At 48.3% G+C, this 23938-nt stretch overlaps 1 protein-coding gene and 1 long non-coding RNA gene across 16 annotated transcripts; both read left to right on the forward strand.

Annotated features, from left to right (window-relative positions):
• The first annotated feature begins 1006 nt into the window (after positions 1–1006).
• LOC138120042 (uncharacterized) lies at positions 1007–3142 on the forward strand. Of its 3 annotated transcripts, XR_011155713.1 has the most exons (5): positions 1007–1096; positions 1181–1221; positions 1326–1862; positions 2137–2396; positions 2502–3142. It is a non-coding gene; the product is annotated as an uncharacterized lncRNA (long non-coding RNA). The 3 variants fall into 3 exon arrangements; XR_011155712.1 differs by having other exon boundaries at positions 2137–3142; XR_011155714.1 differs by having other exon boundaries at positions 2266–3142.
• A 1761-nt stretch (positions 3143–4903) lies between these two features.
• On the forward strand, positions 4904–23031 carry LOC138120148 (tyrosine-protein phosphatase non-receptor type 1-like). 13 transcript variants are annotated; one of them, XR_011155760.1, is made up of 16 exons: positions 14612–14913; positions 16281–16387; positions 16978–17044; positions 17621–17661; positions 19027–19089; positions 19168–19209; positions 19304–19464; positions 19544–19623; positions 19710–19747; positions 20718–20780; positions 20859–20900; positions 20995–21039; positions 21115–21185; positions 21267–21307; positions 21392–21432; positions 21534–23031. XR_011155760.1 is itself a non-coding variant. In XM_069032617.1 (7 exons), exons 1-7 carry the CDS (start codon positions 14863–14865, stop codon positions 19370–19372), a joined length of 399 nt encoding a protein of 132 aa, XP_068888718.1. In that variant the 5' UTR covers positions 14612–14862; the 3' UTR covers positions 19373–19531. The 13 variants fall into 13 exon arrangements, 3 of the variants coding, with proteins under 3 accessions (XP_068888717.1, XP_068888716.1, XP_068888718.1); XR_011155755.1 differs by having other exon boundaries at positions 16322–16387; positions 19710–19807; XR_011155754.1 differs by having other exon boundaries at positions 16322–16387.
• Positions 23032–23938: the final 907 nt, after the last annotated feature.

A 23938-nucleotide genomic window follows, 5' to 3' on the forward strand; every position in this document is an offset into this window, starting at 1 on the left:
AGCCCCCCATACCGTGTGAGGGGGTTCCCACCTGAAGGTCGGTCACTGTTTGTCTTTGCGGGGCAAACATAAATGGTGGCTGTGTTACAGCATTGTTCTTTGTCTTTGTTCTTAGGAGGTAAAGCCAGATCTCAGCAGTCAAGGTCAAGTGAATGAGGTAAGAAGTCATTGGTGGAAAGAACCACATGTTATTCCTTGGGCGCTAAGTTCTGGTACAGCTCTAAGCATCCATTGTCATTTGTGTGTTTCAGGCTGTCCCACTGTCTTGTGCCGTGCCCCTCACCAACCGGCCGACGGTCCTGTCTCGCTTCCCTTGTTAGTACTCTGTGAGTATCATGGGACTCTGTGACGAAGCCTTTACCTTTTCCATGTGAGGGTACCATCCAGGTTGCCTTTGGCAACGGCTGAGGGGTTGCAATTAGTTGGGGAGGGAGGGAGGGGGAGCGCGGGTCTGCTCAAGTTTTAGCAATGCTACCTCACCTCGTCTCCACTCAACTCAGGTATACCCTACAACGATGGTGTTGGCCTTGGAGCGCAGCCAGAGCGTGCAGCCCGAGGACTCCAGCCTTTTTAGGAGACGGTGAGTGGCAGAATTGATGGGTTTTGGCTGAGGTGCCACTAAGCTCATGCACTGATGTTTGTTTGGTTTTGTTTATTGTAGCTGACTAAGAGAGAACCAGCCCGGTGGAGGCACCAGCTGCCTGCATGGTGAGGCGGCTGCCTTTTGCACCCGAGGCAGATTGACATCCCCAGACATCCAACAGGTAAGTCGAGACCTGTGACCCACAGAGGGGGTGAAAGCGGGGTGTCGAGTTGGCACTCACCGGAGATATTTTTGAGTCAGATTTGGAGGTGGGGATACCCAAGAAGGGACCCCTTAGGCCCCATAAAGCTTAAGTCTTGCTTTTGATCACAGTGCCGAGGTGCGCAGGGCAGAGCAGGCCTGGTACATGTCACGTGTCTATTGTGCGTTCTCTGTCTTTTGTGCATCTCATGTCACAGGTCTTTTGCCTTAGTCCTTTGAGGTGCCAAGCATGTGCCTTTTCACTTTGCGGGTATTGTCCAGGCCACCTCCAGAGTCGGATGAAGATTTGAGGTGTGCCAGGGCAGCAGTGTAGAGGAGCCCTGGGGATTAATCTTCTGGAGGGTGATAGTCACGTTTTCTGTTTTGTCGTCTTAGGTACCATGAGCCGGTGTGGAGCCGAAGTTTGGAAACGGCCGGTAAGCAATTAGCCTTTGCAGTTACGAGGGAGGGGGGTGTTGCAGAAGGGGTCATTTTTGGGACGTCTCATTGCAGTCTGAAGTTTCTTTCTGAATTTTCGCAGCCTCCAAAGCAGACTACAGGGAATGTACTGATGTCCGCAGCGCCCACATGCTCTTTTCTGTTGAGGATGGATTTTTTCCTCTCATCTCTGAAAGCTAAGTGCTGGGACTGGTGGCTGGGAGAAGGGAAAAACCTTTGGAATCACAGGAGGCAATCTGAAGTTAGCTTAGAGGAGAGGGCTGTAGTGGGATGGGCCCCTTGGAAGTAAAGGGAGAGGGTTTCTCCTTAGCATCACCTGACCCTTTGCCGGGCAGAGCAGTTCCATACCCATGTTTTTGCAAGCTTTGTGCTTTGAGTCTTGATGTCATTGCAGATCTTTTTGCCTGAGGAGCCTGCCTTTGGGTCCGGAGCGGTTGCCCAGCAGTCATCACCTCTTTCTCTAGGCCTACTGAACTTCTTGAGCATCCTCTTAACAGCTTTGGCACTAACTTCTCGTAAGGAGTTGTTTCACTGTCACGTGCTATTGCCATAGAGCCGTCTTTCCTTTGGCATCATCACTTTCTGGCTCATCTTGCAGCAGGAATCTTGGGTCCATCAGGTGAAACTGCTGGGCAGTTTTAACTTCTCTCTGTGTTACGTAGTTTGTGTCTATGTTGTGTAGTTTGTGTCCACCCTCTTCTGTGTCCTAGGGCTTTGTTATGTCTTGATGCTTTATCGGCATTGTTCTGGGCCGTATTGGCAGCGGGGGGGGGGGTCTCTCCTTGTGTACTTTCCCAGATTGGGCTTATTCCAGCATCTTTACATTTTTACTTTTTGAGACCAGAGGAAGTGCAGGAGATGTTCTCATCCATCTTGCTTCTCACTTTTGGTAGTGCCTTCTGTTCACATCCTATTCCCTTAGACTTCTATATGGAGCATATTAGACCCTCCTCACGTGACCGCGGTAGTTCTGTAGGTTTTGTTGCCTTAAAGCATATCGGGCTCAAGAATTAATCTTCCAGAGAGTTATCTCAAGCCGTCGTGTCGTCTTTGCTTATATTCGGCGCACCACCTTGTCCATGTGCTCTTTGCAGTTGGAGCTGCCCTGCCCTGGCAGGGTAATGGTTAAGAAGAACAGTTATAAAACTTAAAGGTTCATATCTTTTCTATGGGGTTTTGGGTAGAAAATTTATGGGCCTAGCGTGGAGATAACTCCTAGCCTTCGGCCCCTCACTGACCGCCTCATGTTGTCTCTCAGGTCCCTGAGGTGGCTTTGGATCTCTGTGGTCACTGATGCTACCAATTTTCCCAGAATCTACCGTTTGATGTCGAGGAGCAGCAGCTGGAAGATGTGCTGAAGCATCTTCAGCCGTAGAGTTTTTTGAGTAAGGGCTGCAGAACAAAGGAAGCAGGAAGTTGAAGAGTGTGTGACTGTGTGTGTCTGTGAGAGTTGTCTGTCTTTCTACTTCTGTCTGCCTGTGAGAGCATGTGTGTTGATGGGTTCTAATGTTGTATGTGAGATTTTTGCCTTTCAGGTTTTTCAACACATTTTTAAATTTTGAATTAAAAAAACCCCAGCCAGGTTTGTTCCCCCCCCCCCCCAGGTTTTTTTTCCTTCGGTCCTGGCCGGTCTGCGAGGCGACGTTCATCGCCAAGGTTTGGGTGCAGACCGTGCCGGCGATGGGGTTTTGTGAGGGAGGATGATTTGGAGGCTCCTGGGAACCACATTCCCATAGAGCGCCGAGGGTTAGTGGAGCGGTCAAGATGAGAGCAAGGGTGGGTTTGTGTGTAAGCTAAAGGAGGTGTGGGTGGTGGATGACTGTTATGTTCTCTACATGTTGCTGTTTTGGGTTTCTTATAACAATAAAAGAAAATGTAATAAACTTTCCAGAAACAGTAGCATTGTTTTATTGTATTGATATGTATTTGGCTTGCATTGCCCTGTAGTGTTCTGTATTGGTGTTTGCCACTGAATTTCCATGTATTGCTCCGTGTGTAAATTGGACTTTTGCCAGCATGTATATGGATTGTATTCGTACTTGTGTTTGTATATGTTATTTCCACATTTTGCTGAAGTGTAAATAAAAAAATTCAATGAAGAAAGAAGTTCCAAAGAACTCGCTCAGAACAGGGAAAGAAGAGAAAGCGCACAGACTTTCAGTGCAGTACTCTAAAACCGGTGAGAGATTTAGTCTCTGTCGGAGCAAAAGCTCCTCTGGACTCAGGCCCAGAGGGAAGCCAAAGCACGGGGATTGAATTTAAACCTTTGGACAGGCTGAGATACATGAAGCCACACCAAAGTGAAATAGAAACATAGATTTTTAACTTCAGTAGAAATATATGCTAAGTGCCTTAAACATTAAAAAGCTGTAGCAGAGACCTTAAACACAGTTCTTGCTGCAGCAGTGTTACCTTTTCACAGAATTCTTTACTTTAGACAAAATATAGATAGAATTACACTGTTCATATTTTTTAGATAGACTGTTCACATAAACAATAAGAGCCGATAGAAACTGCATACGCAAATCTGTGTAATACCTATGTAGTACTTGTGTAAGGCTTACGACTGTTAGAATCAGGCCAGGATAGGTTAAGAGAAACTAGAATCGTGTATTAATCTTATTGGTCAGTTAACAAATATAATCCACACTTCTGTAAGAAAAAATATAGAGTGTATAGTACATTGTATAGAGTGCATCAAGTATAGTGTGTATAGTATATAAAGCATATAGAGTATATGGAGCATATAGAACATATAGAAGAGGCTGTTTTTGCCTGCTGTTGCTGCTTGGCTTTGTCATGTAGCCCCCTCTGAACTCTGCCTTCAAGAAAACTATGAGACTATGAAATAAAGAACTTAGCAGAACAGCAGCCTCCTCTGCTCCGTTACCCCGGTCCGAGAAGGAAGGGTACCCCGTCAAAAGCTCAACAAGTCTCGTATATCAAATCTCAAAAGTCACATGCATACTTATGGAACACTTTCTAGTTTAAAAAAATATTTCAAAAACCAACCCTGACAGTTTACCTGCACCTGGCATCAACTATCTATTATCTATGGAAAGGAAAGCCCAGTGCCTCAGCGTGTCAGGTGCAGACAATGAGCCGTCCAGGGAAGGAGCAGCAAATCCTTTCTGCACCTGCCCTCACACTTGGACTGGCACCAACCCCAGGTGTGAGCCGTGAGAATGATGAGGGGGCAGAGCAGCCCCAGGTGTGAGCTGTGACGGTGAGGAGAGGGCGGCTCCTGCCGGGGCCTGTTTTAGGAGGGGTTACCTCAGCTCACTTTTGCAGGGCTATGTTGGAGGAGAGGGGCTTACGGTGAGGTCCTGGGGGGGTCTCTCACGAAAGGACGGTGAGAGCATCTCACAGGGTCTGGGGGAGCACTCGGATGCAGTTAGATGCGGAGCATTGCCAAAGGAGGCGCCAGGCAGCTGCAGCTAAGCAGGTGAGCCGGTGCGTGGGTTTGCGGGGGGGGTTCTTTCTATTTTTCCCTTCCGATTTCATCTTGCCAGTCCCTCCCCCCGTGCCCTCAGAAAAAAATGGGGATTACGAGAACAAAAGGAGTTTAAATGGAGGGAAGAAACTCCTCCTTCATTATTGTCTGTGTTTGAACGAGGGGATCCCCCTTCCATTTTAAATGGAAGGGGAAAGCACAGATGTTACCATTTTATGGGTTTGAATTGAGGGTAACCCCTCCATTTTCATCAACCTAAGTTCTAAATTGAGGGGGAAGCCCTGCTGCCCCTGCTTTTTGAGGGTTTTAATGAAGGTAAAAATCGCCCTTTCCCCATCATTTGAGAGAGTTGAGGAAAACTCCTCTCTTTCTGATATCTTAGACCATTAAATAGAAAGGGAGAACACATTTATTTACCATTGTATTGGTTTGAATTGAGGTGAACACCCCCCGTTGCCTCAGTTTCAGGGGTTGAATTGAAAGAAACTCCGGCTTTTCCAGCACTTGAAAGGTTTGAATCGGAGCGTGCCACCGCATTTGAGGTCGCTTCCGGCCATGCCCCGGCACCGAATGTCTCGCGCGGGAGCACTCCCGGCCCCTGGGGAATTTCTAAGGAGGAGTGGGAATTTGGGGGCTGGGCCGCCGACAGGGACCGACGGAGCCGCGCCGGTCCGAGCCGCGCGGAGCCGAGGTGAGCGCCGCCGGGCCGGCCGGCGGGAGATGCGGCACGGAGCCGCGCCGCCCCGGGTCGTCCCGCCCGCTCCGTGCCGTCCGTGCGCGGGGCTCGGGCGCCGCCGGCTCCCCTTCGGTCAGGCGCCGGTGCCGGTGCCGTTCGGCAGGCGCCGGGGGCGGGCGGGGGTCTCCCGGCGCGGGACCGCCCCCGCCTGCCGGAGGAGGCGCTTTCGTGCCGCGAGCCGCGCGCCGCCGGGTCCCCCTCGGCCCGGCGCCGGGGGCGGGAGGGGTCTCCCGGTGTGGGGCCGCCCCCGCCTGCCGGAGGAGCCGCTTCCGTGCCGCGAGCCGCGCTGCGCCCGGTTCCGGGAGCGCGGGGCCGTCCCCGGGCGGCGAGTGCCGCCGGTTCCGTGGGTCGCGTGGCTTTTCCGGTCCCCTCGCACCGTGGAACAGCGCCAGCCCGGAGCGAGTCCCAGCAAGGGGCACTGTAGCACGCTTGCGGCTTGTCCGCTTCATAGTTTGCTTGCAAAAAGCCACCGAAAGGAACAATGGAAAAAAACCAACCCCGATCTCCCAGGCTTTTTATCCAGGAGCTTAATTGGTATTGCTCTTTAACTGAGCCACGGCTTTAAATAATGAATGATTTAGCAGCCTCTGAGATAATCCTTGTCCCCTCTATCTTGACAAGATTAAGTTGAATTTGGCCTCTTAGGTTGTGTTTTTAGCATCTGCTGTCTGAACTAACATTTGCTGTCTCCCACTAGTTAACTTGTGCTTACATGAGTTAGTTATTGACTGCCCCTTCTTCAATCCCCCCCTTTTCTTTGGGTATTTGTAATTCTTTACAAATCTTGCATGTCTTTAAAGTAAGAACCCTTCTCTATCTTAGTTCTAAGTTTATGCTTGTGCCATGGAGCATAGGCATCTCGATTCCAGGTACATAATATCATACAACAGTAACTACTAATACAAACACTAAGTAACAATGCAATAACACAAATAGCTATTACAAACAATTGTTTAAGCCGGGTAAGTTGGGTAACCATGCTGTAAGTTTGTCTCATACCTCCTCAAACCTTCAAGAACTGTAATCTAAGGTGATCTGATGCAATGTTCGCTTTGGATAAATAATTTTAACAGTTTTCTGGGTATGATTATGAGACCCTTTATCCTAGCCCACCCATCTGTGCTCATTTGTCCCTTGTCTTCTTGTATCCAATTTAAATCATCAGTGTCATATGGTGGTTTGTTTTTTTTTTTTTTTTTTTTTTAAACTTATAAGGATGCTAGAAGGAATTAGAGCTAGGGCTTGGATCTGAACCCCACTGGCCACTGCCTTTGCTGTTTTGTCTGCCATAGCATTTCCCAGTTCAGGGATAGTGTTACCCTGGGACTGTCCCTTACAATGCATTATAGCCACTTTTGAAGGTTTTACCACTGCTTCCAGTAACTGTACAATTTCAGTAGCGTGCTTGATTTCTTCTGTGAGGTTAATAAACCCCTTTCTTTCCAGATAGCCCTGTGAGTGTGTACCACCCCAAAAGTATACCTCGACTCAGTCCAAATGTTGATAGGTTTTTCTTCGGCCAATGCCAAGGCTCGAGTTAGGGCTATTATTTCAGCCTTTTGAGCTGATGTCCCCACAGGTAACGGTTTTGCCTCAATGACAGCGTCTGTGGTTGTAGCTGCATACCCAGCAAGCCGCTTACCATTCTTGACGTAACCGCTCCCATCGGTGAACCAGTTTGCTGCATTTTCTAGCGGAGAGTCCTTTAGGTCCAGCCAGCCGGAGTAAACCGCCTCCACGGTTTTGATGCAGTCATGTCTTACAGGCTCCTCAGCAGCCTTGCCCTGGAGGTAAGCTGCTGGGTTTAAAACGTTAGTTACTTGGATACTCACATCCTTCAATTCTGCCAGGACAGCCTGGTATTTGAGAAAGCGAGATGGGGTTAACCGGTGATTTTCTTTCTGTGTGAGCACTGCTGACACCATGTGAGGGACAAAAACAGTTATATGCTGTCCCAGTGTGAACTTGCGAGCTTCTTCTATGTTCAGGATCACGGCTGCCACTGCATGCAGGCAGGTGGGCCCTCCTTGGCTGACCACGTCCAGCTGCTTGGAGAAATAAGCCACCGGCCTTTTGTACGGTCCCAGCTTCTGTGCCAAAAGTCCCAGTGCCAGTCCTTGTCTCTCATGTGAAAACAACAGAAAAGGTTTAGTGACATCTAGTATGCCCAGTGCTAGAGCTTGCATCAACTCACGTTTCAGAGTTACAAATGCATTATTAGTCTCTGGTGTCCAGCATAGGTGAGTTCCCCCAGTCTCTTTTAGGAGTTGGTATAAAGGTTTCACAGTGAGTCTATAGTTGTAGATCCATAATCTACACCATCCTGTCATTCCCAGAAAAGTTCTCAGTTCTTTGGTTCTTCAGTTGGCCAGGGCATTTGACAAATTGCCTCCTTCCTGTTGTCTCTCAAGGCTCTCTCCCCTCCTGCCAGTTCATACCCCAGATATGTAACATTGTGGAGGACTAGCTGAGCCTTTTCAGGAGAGACTCTATGTCCACTTAGTCTCAGAAAATTTAAAAGACTTACAGTCCAGTTCTTGCAGTCTTCACAGGTCCTTGTTGTTATCAATAGATCATCGATGTACTGCAAGAGCGTACCTCCCCTTTCCCAAGCGGCGGCGTCCAGGCTTCCAGTTCCTCGGCTAATTGATCTCCAAATATCACGGGTCTATTTTTGAATCCTTGTGGCAATACAGTCCACGTAAGCTGGCTTTTTCTCCCTGTTCTGGGGTTTTCCCATTCAAAGGCAAAAATTTCCTGACTGCTTTCACCTAATGGCAGACAAAAGAAAACATCCTTTAAATCTAAAACTGAAAACCACACTCAGTCACTTTGTAATTTTTTGAGTAACGTGTCCTCAGGTCCTGAACTAATCAATAACTTCCATTTGGCTTTTGTACTGGTAGAATTGGGGTATTGCAGGAAGATCTACACTCTCTCAACAACTTCTGATCAATAAATTTACTAATTATTGGTTCCATTCCTACTCATGCTTCATGCCTTAGTGGATATTATTTAACTGACACTGGTTGTACCCCTTCCAGTAGTTCAATAATCACTGGGGGAGCCCGTTTTGATCTCCCTGGAATTTCAACATCTCTTACTAATGGGATCATCTGATTTGTTATTTTACTATCTATGGGTATTTCTCTCAGTCTTGTTTGTTTGGTCGGTTGTTTTTGTTTTGTTTTGTTTTTTTTCCTAGGCCTGAGTTGGTCAAAGAATGGGTTTTCCCTTTATCTAATCTTAGTGGTTTAACTTACACTTTAAAGTCCTAGTCAGGTATCTTCAGGAGGCTTCTTTGGTTGTAGCTTCTTTATACAGTTTTTGTTATAATAATATTCGTACTCTGCTGTATAATTCTATACATTATAAAGGATTAGTTTTTATGATACAAAACTAACACACAAAACATTTTCATACAAAATATTCTCATGCAAACATATCTTTACATCAGGGCTATGCTCTGTTTTCCAGGAGACAGATTATAGCACTCTTGTCATTTAATCTTGACACAAACTACAAACTGTGGCTTTATTTTTGGTGGGATTAAAAATGAAATGAATTCTCTTTCAAACTTAAGGTTTTTTTTTCTTTTTACCTCAAGTAGCCTTTTTTCTTTTGTGAATAAATTGCCTTCATCCCATTCTGCACCTACAACTGACATTGCAGAATGTGCTATAAATAGGAGGGGTGAGGAAAAGTTAAAACATCCTCTTAAGACATATGGCATGAGATTGAACAGCACTTTAGTTTGAGAGCTGGTAGAAGGCTTTTCTGTATCCCTCCTGGTTTAGGAAGGGGGATTCAATCATTTCTCATGTAGCATTTGCTTGTGTTTTGTCAAGATTCTTTAATTCACTAATTAGAAAATCCAAAAAATTTAGCCAGATTATAATAATTTTGAAGCTTTCTGAGGCAGAACCGGGAGGGTTAGTCCATATTTGTAGGATTTCAAATATGTATAAATTCTTATACCAACTCTCAGGATAATATTGGTTGAAACAAATTATACATCCATAAGACCTGAGCCACACCATTTTTCAGTAAAAAGACAAAACAAGTTAGACAAAAATTAAACTCAAGAATATGTAGAATGCTTTAACTACTATTTGATCTGTCACTTGCAATGAAAACACAAACAAATTACAAACATTAACCAACTGACAATGCAAGCAATTATGGTGACACTTTCAATTTCATTGGTTTTCACACAGCTCCATCTCATGTGTTGGTAGATTCCTATAAAAGAAAAGTGAAAATTTGGCCCACCAGACCGATTATTAAAAAAGAAGTAAAACTTTATAGGGCTAACACAAAGTGACAGCGAAGCAACGGTTATCACATTTAGGTGTGATTTTGCTGCTTGCAGTTTCCTTGCTCTCAAACTGCTGGCTTTATCTTTGATGTCGGGACATTTGACATTCCTAGAAAAGAGAAAAGAAACAAACTTCCCCCAAAAAAATATGTCTGAGTGAAACAAGAGTTTAATTGCATTAACTTATTCAAGTGGAGTTTTAGTTTTTATTCTATGAAGTGCTTGTCGCACCACTTTTGTTGTCTCCCACAGGTTTTCGGTGGGGTTTCTTCCAATCGATTCTTCAGCGGAGGGAGCGAGACTGCTTTTAAAAGTTTTGCAAGAGTTGCAGTCTGTGAATCAGGCATTTGAGTCGCCTTTTTTTTTTTTAAATAACCAATCACATTTTTAGTAATCAATCATCTTTTAGTAACCAATTGTTCCTTATCTCAATATTTTTTTTTTTTTACCAAGTCCACCCCAGGAGTAGAGAGGTGACTAACAAATTAACCAAGGAAGGACAGCAAAACATTCTCCCCATAGGTTTCTTTACAGCCCCCGCAGATGAGGCTGCATGACAAATACCTGGGCCTGCACAGGGACAACACCATCCCCACAAGGCAGCAGCTGCAGAATTGGCCGCAGGATTAGAATCTGCCAATTCTAGTTCTCCACAATAAACCACAGACCGGTGGCAGGGGAGGGTTCCCCACAAGACAGGAGCTCCGGATTCACCTCAGAACCGAAACCTGCCAATTTTGGCTTTTCACAACAAAACACAAAAGGCACAGGGGCACGGGTCCCCTCCAAACAGGAGCCTTTCAGCTCTGCACAAGCACCACATAACAGGAGCCTCGCAGCCCCGCACAAAACACCAAGCAGAAAAGGGAACTAAACACCCAAACCTATTAACCACAATGTCCACAATTCTTACAACCTCTGCCATCACCTTTGCCATTGCTTTTGCCTTTTCCTCATCTCTTCTTCCATACGCTTGCTGTACTTTTCTAACCAGCTCCTCTCAAATTTCTCACTATTCTCTGCCACTCTCCCCTTTAACATTATCTGCACTTTCCTTTTCTGCCAAGTTCTTTATTCCTGCTCTTTCTAGTCTGATACCAAGCTCTCTCCTCTGGCAGCTTGGACACCACCCACTCCATCTAGTAGAAATACAATACCACTTTCTCTCACAATTAATACATGCACACAAAGACAAGCTTTAGAACCGTTTTCTCACACTTAACACGGGATTTCAAAAGGGAAATCAGATGGAGCTATATCAGAAAGGCGTTGGGGGTCTGCATGTTTTCAATTCAATAGCTAAAATCTTTCTCCTCTAAAATCCACCCCCTTTGGACAGTAAGGTTGAATTCCAAACCGACAGTTTATGTGATTTATGCTCATTCGCTCTTTGCCAATCGCTTCGCTTTCCTCCGGTCGAGCCCGTCGCCGGGGTACGGAACCGCAGATAGAGCCTCTCACTCGCTTTGTACTTTGACAGCACGTCTCATCCACTCTCACTCACACAGCAGCAGAATAGCAACAGACAAAACAAAAATAGCAGTACAATAGCACACGCCAGTGGGGTCCAGCCCCTTAAAGGTACCTTTCCCAGTGGGGTCCAACCCCTTAAAAGTACTTTTTTTTCTTGCCCAGGACTAATTTTGGGAGACCCAGTCTTCTTCGGGACTTTCAACCCACCCTCAGGGACTCGAACCCTGGACCTGCAGGTATTTCTGTGTTTAAAAGGAATAGCAAATACCTTAATTTGGTGCAGATGGTCCTTGTCCGCCCCCGCCGCGAGCCAAAGGACAGCCGAGCTCCCCCTGAAAATTCAGGGTCGCGACCGGGAGGTCCGCTTACCCCTGGATCCGGCAGCCGGGCAGAGAGGGTCCCATCTCGGGGCACCAGATGAATCGCGCCGCAGCCGGGCCAGGAGATTGGCTTGAAATTGGGGGTCACGAATTGGTCTGGATTTGATGATTCTGCATGAGATGTCATGGAAATGAAACTCTTGGATATTTCTGAGACGTACCTGGGGACACTCCAGGCGGTTTCATGTCTCAGCCATACCCAGAGTGACACAGGCTTCTGAGCTGCACTGAAATAACTGAATTGTAAATAAGTAAATTTACTTACCCAATTCCCTTTGGTCCCAGTGGAGACCTTCACAACAAGAGACAATTACTTGTAATTAGTTTCTTGGCTGTGCAGCTATAAAAACTCCCTGAGACTCCCTGAAACTTTGTCCTTGGAATTTAAGTCAGTCCTTCTGACTGGTGTATCCAAACTAAAACTGTTCCCAAACCCTGTTTTTGCAGACCCAGGAAACTCGGGAGATTCTGCACTTTCACTACACCACCTGGCCCGACTTTGGGGTCCCAGAGTCGCCGGCCTCGTTCCTGAATTTCCCGTTCAAGGTGCGGGAGTCGGGCTCGCCGAGCCCCGGGCACGGCCCGGTCGTGGTGCACTGCAGCGCTGGCATCGGGAGGTCGGGCACCTTCTGCCTGGTGGACACCTGTCTGCTGCTGGTAAGGGCCACCTGCAGGGCCACCTCTCCTGCACAGGCACCTTCAGGGGAGCTTTGGTGCAGCCTTAAAGGAGCTGGAGCAGGGGCTGGAGGGGTTCCCTGTGATTTCCTGTTGTTTTACTCTGCTGTTTTGGGAGTGTATTCCAAGGCAGGTCTCATTCCTAAGTGGCCATTTTGAGTTAGGGGAAGAAAAGTCTCCAGTTTTCAGAGTGATTCGCAAAGACAGGCTTTGCTTTCAGGGAAAGCAGCATTTTTGAGGCCCAGTGTTTTCCCCTGTGTGTTTTTGGAGACCCAGTAAAGAGCCGTTGATACCAATTGTATGCGAGTTCATTCGTTCTGTAATGTGGAGGGTGGTGTGAAGGCCTTACCACAAAGTGAGTCATTGTAGTGAACCTCATCAGAGCAGAAAACACGTTTCACGTTTTTATCTGCAGATGGACAAACGGAAAGACCCTTCTTCCGTGGACGTTAAGCAGGTTCTCCTGGAAATGAGGAAGTACAGGATGGGGCTCATCCAGACTGCAGATCAGCTCCGGTTCTCCTACTTAGCTGTTATTGAAGGGGCAAAATTCATCATGGGAGATGCTTCAGTGCAAGTAAGTGCTCCTGGCAGCTCCCAGGGAACTGCAGCAAGCGGGTGGAAGGAACAGGATGGAAAGAAGCTTCCAATGTGGTGCTTGCTTCAGCTTCAGTACATGTTTATGTTATGGGGCTTTTAGGTACAGTGCTTTACAATCTGTCACAACCTAAAGTGCTGCGTTTTATTTATTTCCAAAAGTACCTGTGATGTAGCAGGTGCCTCCTGTGCTTTCCAGCACAGTGACTGGGGTGGAGCTGCTGCATCAGCCTCCCCTGACATTTCAGACAGTACAAGTTTTCTAATATGCCTGAAGTTTAAGTGTCATGATTAAATTAATCAGGGTTTTCTATGGTAAGCAGAACTCTAGCAAAATAGATTTTATTTTGTGCTGCTTAGGTTTTTTAGAAGCAGATGGGAATTTCTTGCTTTTATGGCCAATATGTTTTGTGTAGTGGATGTAGCTTGGGCTTGGAGTTCTTGTGTTTTTCTTGCCTTTTTTTCAATTCTGCCAAGCCTCCAGATCTGTGTAATTCCCTTGCCAAACTATCCTCCTCCCCAACAGTGCAGCGCTTGTTCCCTTACACCTTTAGTTCATTGTGGAAAGCATTTATTTCAGTGAACAAATGTTGTTGTGGCAGGTGCAGCGAAAAGCAGAAGAATTCTCGGTAAGTTCATCTCGGAGACCTCAAGTGCCGGCCAAAACCTCGCCACATTCTGCCGTGACGCCACCGAGGGAGGAAAGAGCGTGAGGTGCAAAGCCCCGAGCAGAGCGGTAGGAAACGGAAGGACCGAAGAGTCGGGCTAGGTACGGATTTAAACCGGGCCGGGTATAGGAACTGCAGAGCAGGAAGAGTCATTTAGCTGGAATTAATTTGTTTCAGGAAGCGTCTCATCATATAGTCTGTAATTTAACAGTTCCCATGCCAGGAACTGTTAATCGTAGCGGAAGACAGCAAACGAAGCCTAGAGACTCGACCGGGATGCCCCAGGTCCCTGCCAGGCGCAGATTACAAAAAACCAAACCCCGAGGTTACAAAACCAGTAAAAGCTCATCATACAATACACAGGGAAAAAAAAAAAAGCCTACAAATACACCAAAAAAACAGCCTACAGAAAAATTTTGTTCTTTGTTTTGTTTGTTATTTGTCTGGTATTTTGGAACAAAATACCAGAATAACCTAGTTCAAAATCATAGAAACCCAAATTTCAAAATACCAGAAAAACAGTTTCAAACAACCACAATACCCAGTTCCAGAATATTAAAATAGCCTAGTTTCAAAATACCAGAACACCACGTTCAGAGGTAGCAAAGTAACCCAGTTTCAAATTGCCAGAACACGTTCAGAAATACCAAAGTAACCCAGTTACAAATTACCAAGTTCCAAAATACCAAAGTTACCCGGTTTCCAAATATCAGAATACCAGGTTCCAAAATACCAAACTAATTCCATTTCAAAACAACAGAATATCAAGTTCCAAAATATCAAAATGACCCCGTTTCCAAATATCAAATTGTAAAATACCGATTTTCAGATGTCTTGTACAGGCAGGATTCCCAAACCCACAAAAATGCAGTATTGTCAAAATGGGATCTGTGCTACCAAAATGGGTATTTTCTCCTCTGAAAAGCTTTCCCATAATGACCATCAATAGATGCATTTTTTTAAATTGTACAGCCAGATGTACAATAAGACTTTTACTTCAAAAAGCCAACACTCGTAGTAGTTTTCTGCTTAGATCGTGTCCGCAAGCAGCGGCATTTGGGCCGGAGAGCTGCGGGTGGGATCAAGGGATAGAGTAAACCCTCTCCCTGCAGATACACGAGGAAAGACCGAGTAGCAGGGAAAGGGAGTATTTATAAACAATATCAATATTTCACCGAAATTCAGGGCGGACCGGCGACGGGGGCGCTCGGGTTCGGTCCGGGCCTGCCGGGACGGGCCATAAACGACCCGGCCAAACCCTCGACCCCCTCGAGGAACACGTCAAACACTTCAAAGGAAACGGAAGTCAGTAACAATTATGGAAGAACCATTACCGGTAATCGCTTGCGATCGGCAGGGAATTTCCTCGGTAAGTACAAGCCTAGGACATAGGGAATTTTGGAGGCGGGATCCCAATTTTGGCCACGTGCACCCGGACGAGAAGGCCGGTCCTTTTCCACGGAAAGGAAAGCCCCACACCCCGGCGTTTCGGGGGCGGACGACGGCCCACGTAGGGGAGGGAACGACCGGCAGGACCTTTCTCCGCCTCATCCCCCCGCTCCGAGGTGCGGCAGCACCGAGCGCGACCGGCGTGGATGAGGAGGGGGCGGCTCTGCCAGAGGTCGCTTTCAGAGGGTTCCCGAGGCACACCTACACGGGGAGCTGCCGGTCGAGAGGGGCCAACGGAGGCGTCCCGAGAGACGCTTCGGGAACAACGGTCGCAGCGCTCCGCAGGAGCCGGGGAGCGGCCGGATGCACCCGGGTAAGGAGCATCGCTTCAAGAAAACACCCAGGGAAAAGCTCTCGTGCCAAGGGGCAGCACCTGAGCGGGCAGGGCAGTATGTGAGGTCCCTTTCATCTCCCCCTTTTCCATCATTGTAAGGTTTAAATTGAGGGGGAAGCCCAGTTCTCCCTCCTTTCTAAGGGTTTGAATTGAGGAAAAATCCCCCTTTTTCCAGCACCAGAGAGTTTTAAAGTGAGGAAAACCCCTCTTTTCCCAATAGGTTAGGGGATTAAATTGAAGGGGAGAAGCCATTAATTTGCCATTGTATCGGTTCAAGTGGAGGCAACTCCCGCCCGTTCCCTCATTTTAAAGACTTCAGTCAAAGAAAGCTCTCCCTTTTTGAGCATTTTAAGGATTTAAATTGCATCTCAGGGTGCTCCTACCCAAGCCCCGGTACCGAACGTCATACGGGAGCGAGCCCCGCACGGACGTAACCCTAATAGCAGCTAGGAGGGTATTAAGAAGTCTTATTTTTATTTATAATGTATATAGCCTTAATTAGAGGTCCCAAGGAGAGTTACATCGTTAATAAAATTACTATTCTTCTCTACCCTACTAAGCCACAGGTGGAGTACTACTCAGTAATTACTAGGGAATAATTATGCAACTTAACAACAAATTACCTAGCTGAGTTCCCAAAACACAAAGTTTGATTTCTTACCGGCCGGCCACCCTTTTGCTCAATATAAAAGCAAAAAAAGAAAGCATCGTCGTTTCCCTGAAGAGTTTCCTACCAAGCCCTTTACTCACCTCAAATTTAAGTCAGAGGAGCCAAACAGTGGCAACTCCTAGGAGGGCTTTTATACCTTGCAGGATTTGGCTCCTCCCTTTTCCCTGGGCATCATGGGAACGAGGGGCGGACCCGGCCAGGGGTATATTAAGCCCAGGCTTTTGCAAGGGGAGTCATTCCCTCTCTGGGAGTGAGTGGGGTAAGAGCTCTCCTCTCATTTCAGTGATGGGGATCTTTCTGCTTATCTCAGCTTGCTTTCAGCAGGCTCTTTTAGCCTCTAAAGCAACAGAGGCTTTGAAGACATTGGGAAGAAGATACCATGGAATACAGGTAATATTTAAGTTCACTCATTTGGGTTACATGTTTAGGGTTGGTAAGGTGGTTTTATAATTTCTGGTTTTGTGCTAAGGTTTTTTTTGGAGCAGTGCAACTTCCTGCTATTCCGGGTTGTGTTGAGTGGGATACTTCAAATTTTTTCAGTGAATTCATTGTGTCCAAAAAGGGATCTACCTCGTGCCGTAGATGGTGTCCGAGATTGAGGCTTCCGATAGGGAAGTTGAGGATTGTGACCGGGAGAGGGAGGACGAGCAGGGTAGCGGGTTAGGAGTTACAGCAGGGGGCTTTTGAAGGCGGCACGGTGTATTTGGGAGCCGCTTAAGGCCTTTCCATAAGCATAGCAGCCTCATTTACAAGTTTTATGGCATGCAAACACATTCCATGCATTTATGGAAACGCCTTGTAACTCTGTCCCTTGCTACCCTGGGTGCCTCTCACAATAGCAGCCGCAGCCTTAGACTAGGGATAAAGCTAGGGCCTTGAGAATCTAGGGGCACTTAGGAGCGAAGCGAGCTGCCGACTTGTTGCGATTTGCCACTAAACTCATAGTTTGATCTTGGTTTTCTTTATTGTATCTGACTAAGAGACAACAGCCCAGCGACAGCAGGACCTTCCCGGGTAGCGAGAGCCAGCCTTCTTTTTGCACCCGAGGCACGTTCGCATCCCCGGACATCCGAGAGATAAGTCGAGGGCTCTGACCTACGGAGGGGATGAAAGCGGGGTGTCGGGTTGGAACTTGCCGGGAGGGATTTTTGAATTAGCTTTGGAGATGGAGATATCCAAGAAGGGGCCCCTTAGCCCACATAAAGGGAAGTCTCGCTTTTGATCACAATGCCGATGTGCGCAGGGCAGAGCAATCCCGGTGCGTGTCGTGTCACCTGTCTATTGTTACGTTCTGTGTCTTTTGGGCATCTTGTGTCTCGTGTCTTCTGCCTTAGCCCTTTGATGTGCTTGCAGTCGTTCTTTTCGCAGAGAGTTTTCTGTCCTTGTCGTGTCTCCTCATTTGTCATCTCCTGTGTCACGGGTGCTTGCACGGGTTTGGCCCGGAGCTGCTCTGCCCTGCCGCATAGTCTGGCACATAGGTGTAATAGAACAAGGCCTGGGGACTTGAAATTTGTAATGTAGGTTGTAGCTGGGCTCTAGATGATATTCCTAAATTCACACGAGATGGTCGGAGCCGTGAAATTCTCATGCAGCCCTTTGACTTTTGTCATCGCTTTCTTTCAGATGCAGATGGATTAAATCTGTGGCAGAGCGCCCCATACCGGGTGAGGGGATTCCCGCAGGAAGGTCAGTAACTGTTTGTCTGTGCTGGGCAAGTGTAAATGATGGCTATGTTATAGCACCGTTCTTTGTCTTTTTCTTTTAGGAGATAAAGCCAGATCTCAGCAGTCAAGGTCAAGTTAGTGAGGTAAGCGGTGACCGGTGGAAGGAAAAAGTTGTTATCGCTCGGGTGCCGAGTGCCGGTACTCTAAACTTTAAGCGGCCATCGTCATTTGCGTGTCTTGAGCAGTCCACTTGTATTATGCCAAATCCCCTCACCGACCGGCCGACAGAGCCGGCTCGCCGCCCTCGTGAGCCCTCCCAAAGTGTTATGGGGCTCTGCAATGAAGCCTTTACATTTTCTGATGTTTTGGTTTTCTTTGTTGTAGCTGACTAGGAGATGGCAGGAACTTCCCGGACAGCGAGGTAGCCTTATTTTGCACCCGAGGCGGATTCACATCCCGGACGTCCGAGAGATAAGTCGAGGGTTACGACCCACCGAGGGGATGAAAGCAGGGTGCCGGGTCGGGCCTCGCCGGGAGGGATTTTTGAGTCAGCTTTGAAGGCGGGAATGTCCAAGAAGGGGCCCCTTAGCCCACATAAAGGGCAAGTCTCAATTTTGATCACAATGCCGAGGCGGGCAGAGCAGTCCCGGTGCGTGTCGTGTCACTTGTCTGTTGTATGTTCTGTGTCTTTTGGGCATCTTGTGTCTTAGGTCTTTTTCCTTAGCCCTTCAAGGGGCCAGCTTATCGGAAATGCCAGGCATCATCCTTAGCATCCGTGTTCCTCGGCCGGGTGCCGATACCGTCGGAGCTTTGACCGACGAGCTTGGATGCACATTGGAATCGCATCTCCCTTCAGAGGCATTGAGTCAGAGGTCTTTTATGGTCTTGTTCTGAGCTATATTCACAGCTCTGCACCGCAGTGATCCATTACAGAGGATTAGGACTTGTCAGAATGCAAAGAGCGGTAGAGGATTCTGACCGGACGATTCTCGGGCATCCATCTTTGCGGTTCTCGGAATAAGCCCTTCCGTTAGCATCTTCTTCGAGCCTCGTCGGTCTCGCCGAGATCATCTCGCTCCGCATTCTCTCGGTCCTTGCGGTCATTCCTCTTGCCAGAGTTTTCTCTCTTCATCGCATCTCCTCGTTTGTCATTTCCTGTGTCACGGGTGCCTGCATGGGTTTGGCCCGGAGCTGCTCTGCCCCGCCGTGTAGTCTGGTGTATAGGTGCAGTAGGACAAGTCCCAAGGCCTTGAAATCTGTAATATAGGGTGTAGTTTGGCCTCTAGCTGGTATTCCTAGATTGACACAGGATGCCTGGAGCTGTTATCATGCAGGACTCTGACTTTTGTCATCGCTTTCTTTCAGATGCAGACGGATGAAATCTGTGTCAGGGCGCCCAAGACCGGGCGAGGGGGTTCCCGCAAGAAGGTCAGTCGCCGTCTGTGTTTGTGGGGTAACTGTAAATGGTGGCTATGTTACAGCATTGTTCTTTGTCTTTGCTTTCAGGAGGTAAAGCTGGATAGCAGTAGTCAAGGTCGATGGAGCGAGGTAAGCGGTGACCGGTGGACAGAATGAGTTGTTATTGCTCGGTTATCAATTTCTGGTGCAGTTCTAAGCATCCATTGTCATTTGTGTGTTTTAGGGGGTCCGCTTTTTTTATGCCGAACCTTCTCGCCGACCGCCCGACAGACCCGGTTTGCCACCGTCGTGAGCGCTCTGGAAGTATTACGGGACTCTGCAACGAAGCCTTTACATTTTCTCTTCTGAGGTACCTTCCGGTACATCCACGGCCGTGGAGTTGCGGTGAGTCAGGGAGGGAGGAGGAGGGAGGGTCCACTTAAGTTTCAGCAATGCCACACCACCTTGTCTCCTCTTAACCCAGGCATACCCCGCGATGACGGCGTCGGCCTCGGAGCGCGGCCGAAGCGTGCGGTCGGAGGACCCCGGCCTTCTTAGGGGACGGTGAGTAGCGGAATTGTCGGGGCTTTGGCCGACGTGCCACTAAGTTCCTGTAGTGATGTTTGGTTTTCTTTATTGTGGCTGACTAGGAGACGACAGCCCGGTGATGACAGGAGCTTCCCAGAGGGTGAGCCGGCCTTCTGTTGTGCCTGAGGAGGATTCCCATCTCCAGATGCCTGAGAGATAAGTTGAGGGCTACAATCCACTGAGGGAATGAATGTGCGGTGTTGGGTCAGGGCTCGCCGGGAGGGATTTTTGAGTCAGATATGGAGGTGGGGATGTCCAGGAAGGGGCCCCTTAGGCCAGATAAAGGGCAAGTCTCACTTTTGATCACAATGCCGAGGTGTGCAGAGCAGAGCAGTCCCGGTGTGTGTCACTTGTCTATTGTATGTTCTGTGTCTTTTGGGCATCTTCTGTTGCAGGTCTTTTGCCTTAGCCCTTTGAGATGCTTATTGGAAATGTTGGGTGTTATTCTTAGCATCTCTGCTCTCGGTGCTCTTTGGCCCGGTGCCGATACCATCGATCCTTTGACTCAAGAGCTTGGAGGTGTATCAGAATCGCATCTCTCTTTAGAAGCGTCGAGTCAGATGTCTTTTATGGTCTTGTTCTGAGCTGTATTCACAGCTGTATGCCGCAATGATCCATTATAGCGGATTAGGACTTGTCAGAATGCAAAGAGCGGTAGAGGATTCTGACCGTACGATTCTCGGGCATCCGTCTTTGCGGTTCTCGGAATAAGTCCTTCCGCCGGGGTTCTTTGAGCCTCATCGGCTCACCGTCGGTCTCGCCTAGGTCATCTCATTCCTCGGTCTCTCGGTCCTTGCGATCGTTCTTCTCTACGAGGGTTTTCTCTCTTCATCGCATCCCCTCCTTTGTCCTTTCCTGTGTCACAGGTGTCTGCGTAAATTTGGCCCGGAGCTGCTCTGCCCTGCCGCACGGTCTGGCATATGGGTGTAATAGGACAAGGCCTGGGGACTTGTAACTTGTGGTGTAGGCTGTAGTTTGGCCTCTAGATGGTATTCCTAGATTGACACAAGATAGCTGGGGCTGTGAAGTTCTCATGCAGCACTTTGACTTTTGTCATCGCTTTCTTTCAGATGCGGAGGGATTAAATCCGTGGCAGAGCGCCCTGGACCGGGTGACGGGGTTCCCACCGGAAGGTCAGTCACCATTTGTGTTTGTGGAGCAAGCGCAAATGGTGGCTGTGTTACAGCATTGTTCTTTGTCTTTATTTTTAGGAGGTCAAGCTGGATCTCAGCCATCAAGGTGAAGTGAGTGAGGTAAGTGGTGACTAGTGGACTGAACTAGTTTTTCTTCCTCACTTATCAATTTCTGGTGCAGCTCTAAGCATCTGTTATTTTTTGCGCATTTTAGGCGGTCCACCGGCAAGATGTCCCGGTCGGGGATGCTGGCAGCCAGGTGGGTGCAAGCTTAAGCTATAGGTACAGTGTACTTTAATTGGAGGGGGGAGGTTGTGATTTCAGAGTCTTTCAGGATGTTTTTTGCTTTGTTTCTTTGCAGGTGCTGCTGCTGCCTTGGATGTGCCAAGAAATAGAGACAATCAGGTGAGTTGGCCTTTAAGTGGGGCAAGTAATAGGCGAGCGGTATGTGGCAGTGTGCTAAGCATGTACCTTTTCGCTTTGCAGGTATTTTCTGGGCCGCCTCTGGAATCGGATGAAGATTTGAGGTGAGCCAGGGTACTGGTGCGGAGGACCCCTGGGGATTAATATTCTCGAGGGCCACAGTGACGTTTTCTGTTTTGTTGTCTTAGGTGCCGTGAGCAGCTGCGGAGGTGAAGTTTGGAAGCGGCAGGTAAGCGAGCCTGGGCCCTTAGGAGGGAGGGAGGCCTTGCGGAAGGGGTCGCTTTTGGGACGTCTCACTGCGGTCTGAATTTTTTTTCTGAATTTTTGCAGCCACCAAAACAGACCCTGGGGACCGTATCAACATCCATGGCGCCCGTGTGCTCATTTCCATTGAGGATGGATTTTGTCGGCTCGTCTTCCAAAAGCTAAGTGTTGGGACCGGTGGTGGGGACAAGGGAAAACCCTTTGGACTTGCAGGAGGCAATTTGAAGTTAGCTTAGAGGAGAGGGCTGTAGAGGGATAGGCCCCTTAGAAGTAAAGGGAGAGGGTTTCTCCTCAGCATCACCCGACCTTTTGCCGGGCAGGACGGTTCCGACCCGTCTCCGTGTTCTCACGAGCTTCACGTCATCGGCCTTCTCTGAGTCTTGATGTCATCGCAAAACCTTTTGGCCCAGGAGCTCGCCTTTGGGTCCGGAGCGATCGCCCCGGTCCCCCAGCAGTTGTTGCCTTCTTCTCTAGGCCTACTGAGCTTGAGCATCCTCTTAACAGCTTTGGTACCAACTTCTTGTAAGGACTTATGTTTTGCTATCATGTGCTATTGCCATAGAGCTTTCTTTCCTTTGGCATCATTGGCCTCTGGCTCATCTTGCAGTAGGAATCTTGGGTCCATCAGGTGAGACTGCTGGGCAGTTTCAACTTGTGTCTATGTTCTGTAGGTTGTGTCTATGTTATGTAGTGTCCATTGTCCTCTGTGTCACAGGGCTTTGTTGCATATCAGTGACTTTTTTTGCATCGTTCTGGGCTGTATTGGCTGTACTCTACTTGCCTACTTTCCCAGATGGGGCTTATTCTGGCATCTTTACCTTTTCACTTCTTGAGACTGGAGGAAGTACACAAGATGTTCTCATCTATCTTCCTTCTCAGTTTTAGTACTGGCTTCTTTTCACATGTCATTCCCTTGGACCTCTAGAGGGAGGGTATCGGACCCTCCCTCCATGACCGCAGTATTTCAGTAGGTTCCATCGCCTCTAAGTGTATTGTGCTCAAGAATTAATCTTCTGGAGACTCATCTCAAGCCCTCGTGTCATCTTTTCTTAATTTGGGGTGCCGCCCCTCTGTGCGCCGCTTAGGGTCGGAGCCGCCCTGCCCTGGCATGTAGAGTCACAGTTAGGTAGAACAGTCATAAAACTTAAGGGTTCATTTATTTTCTGTGGGGTTTTGGGTAGAAAATTTATGGGCCTGGTGTGGGGATAACTCCTAGCCACGGGCCACTCTCTGACCGCTTCACATTTTCTTGCAGGTCCCGAGGCGGCTTTGGATCTCCACGGTCACAGATGCTACCGATTTTCCTGGAATCTACGGCTCGATGTCGAGGAGCGGCAGCCAGGGAAGATGTATCAAAGTATTTTCATTGGTGGAGTGTTTTGATGAATGGCTACAGTCAGTGTGTAAGCTGAATAGCGTGTGACTGTCTGTATCTGTGTGTGAGAGGTTGTGTGTGCTTATGTGGTTGTGTCTGCCTGTGAGTGTGTGTGTGTGGAATGGTTCTAACCTTGTGTGTTTGGATTTTGCCTTTCAGGTTTTTCAACACATTTTTAAATTTAGAATAAAAAAACCCCAGCTGGGGGGGTTTTTTTTTTTTTCCCCCCCGGCTGGGTTTTTTTTTCCTCGGTCCCGGCCGGTCTGCGAGGCGATATTCATCGCCAAGGTTTGGGTGCGGACCGTGCCGGGCCGGGGTTTTGTCAGGCAGGACGATTTGGAGGCTCTCGGGAACCCCGTTCCCGAGCAGCCAGGGTGGGGAGAGTGGTTGAGATGATGGTGGGGTTGTGTGGAAGCTGAAAGAGGTGTGTGTGTGTGTGTGTGTGTGTGGTAGAATGGTTCTAACCTTGTGTGTTTGGATTTTGCTTTTCAGGTTTTTCAACACATTTTTAAATTTAGAATAAAAAAACCCCAGCTGGGGGGGTTTTTTTTTTTTTCCCCCCCGGCTGGGTTTTTTTTTCCTCGGTCCCGGCCGGTATGCGAGGCGATGTTCATCGCCAAGGTTTGGGTGCGGACCGTGCCGGGCCGGGGTTTTGTCAGGCAGGACGATTTGGAGGCTCTCGGGAACCCCGTTCCCGAGCAGCCAGGGTGGGGAGAGTGGTTGAGATGATGGTGGGATTGTGTGGAAGCTGAAAGAGGTGTGTGTGTGGTGGAATGGTTCTAACCTTGTGTGTTTGGTTTTTGCCTTTCAGGTTTTTCAACACATTTTTAAATTTAGAATAAAAAAACCCCAGCTGGGGGGGTTTTTTTTTTTTTCCCCCCCGGCTGGGTTTTTTTTTCCTCGGTCCCGGCCGGTCTGCGAGGCGATGTTCATCGCCAAGGTTTGGGTGCGGACCGTGCCGGGCCGGGGTTTTGTCAGGCAGGACGATTTGGAGGCTCTCGGGAACCCCGTTCCCGAGCAGCCAGGGTGGGGAGAGTGGTTGAGATGATGGTGGGATTGTGTGGAAGCTGAAAGAGGTGTGTGTGTGGTGGAATGG

The sequence above is a fragment of the Aphelocoma coerulescens genome, chromosome 18 (genome assembly GCF_041296385.1).
Source record: "Aphelocoma coerulescens isolate FSJ_1873_10779 chromosome 18, UR_Acoe_1.0, whole genome shotgun sequence".
Lineage (NCBI taxonomy): Eukaryota > Metazoa > Chordata > Aves > Passeriformes > Corvidae > Aphelocoma > Aphelocoma coerulescens.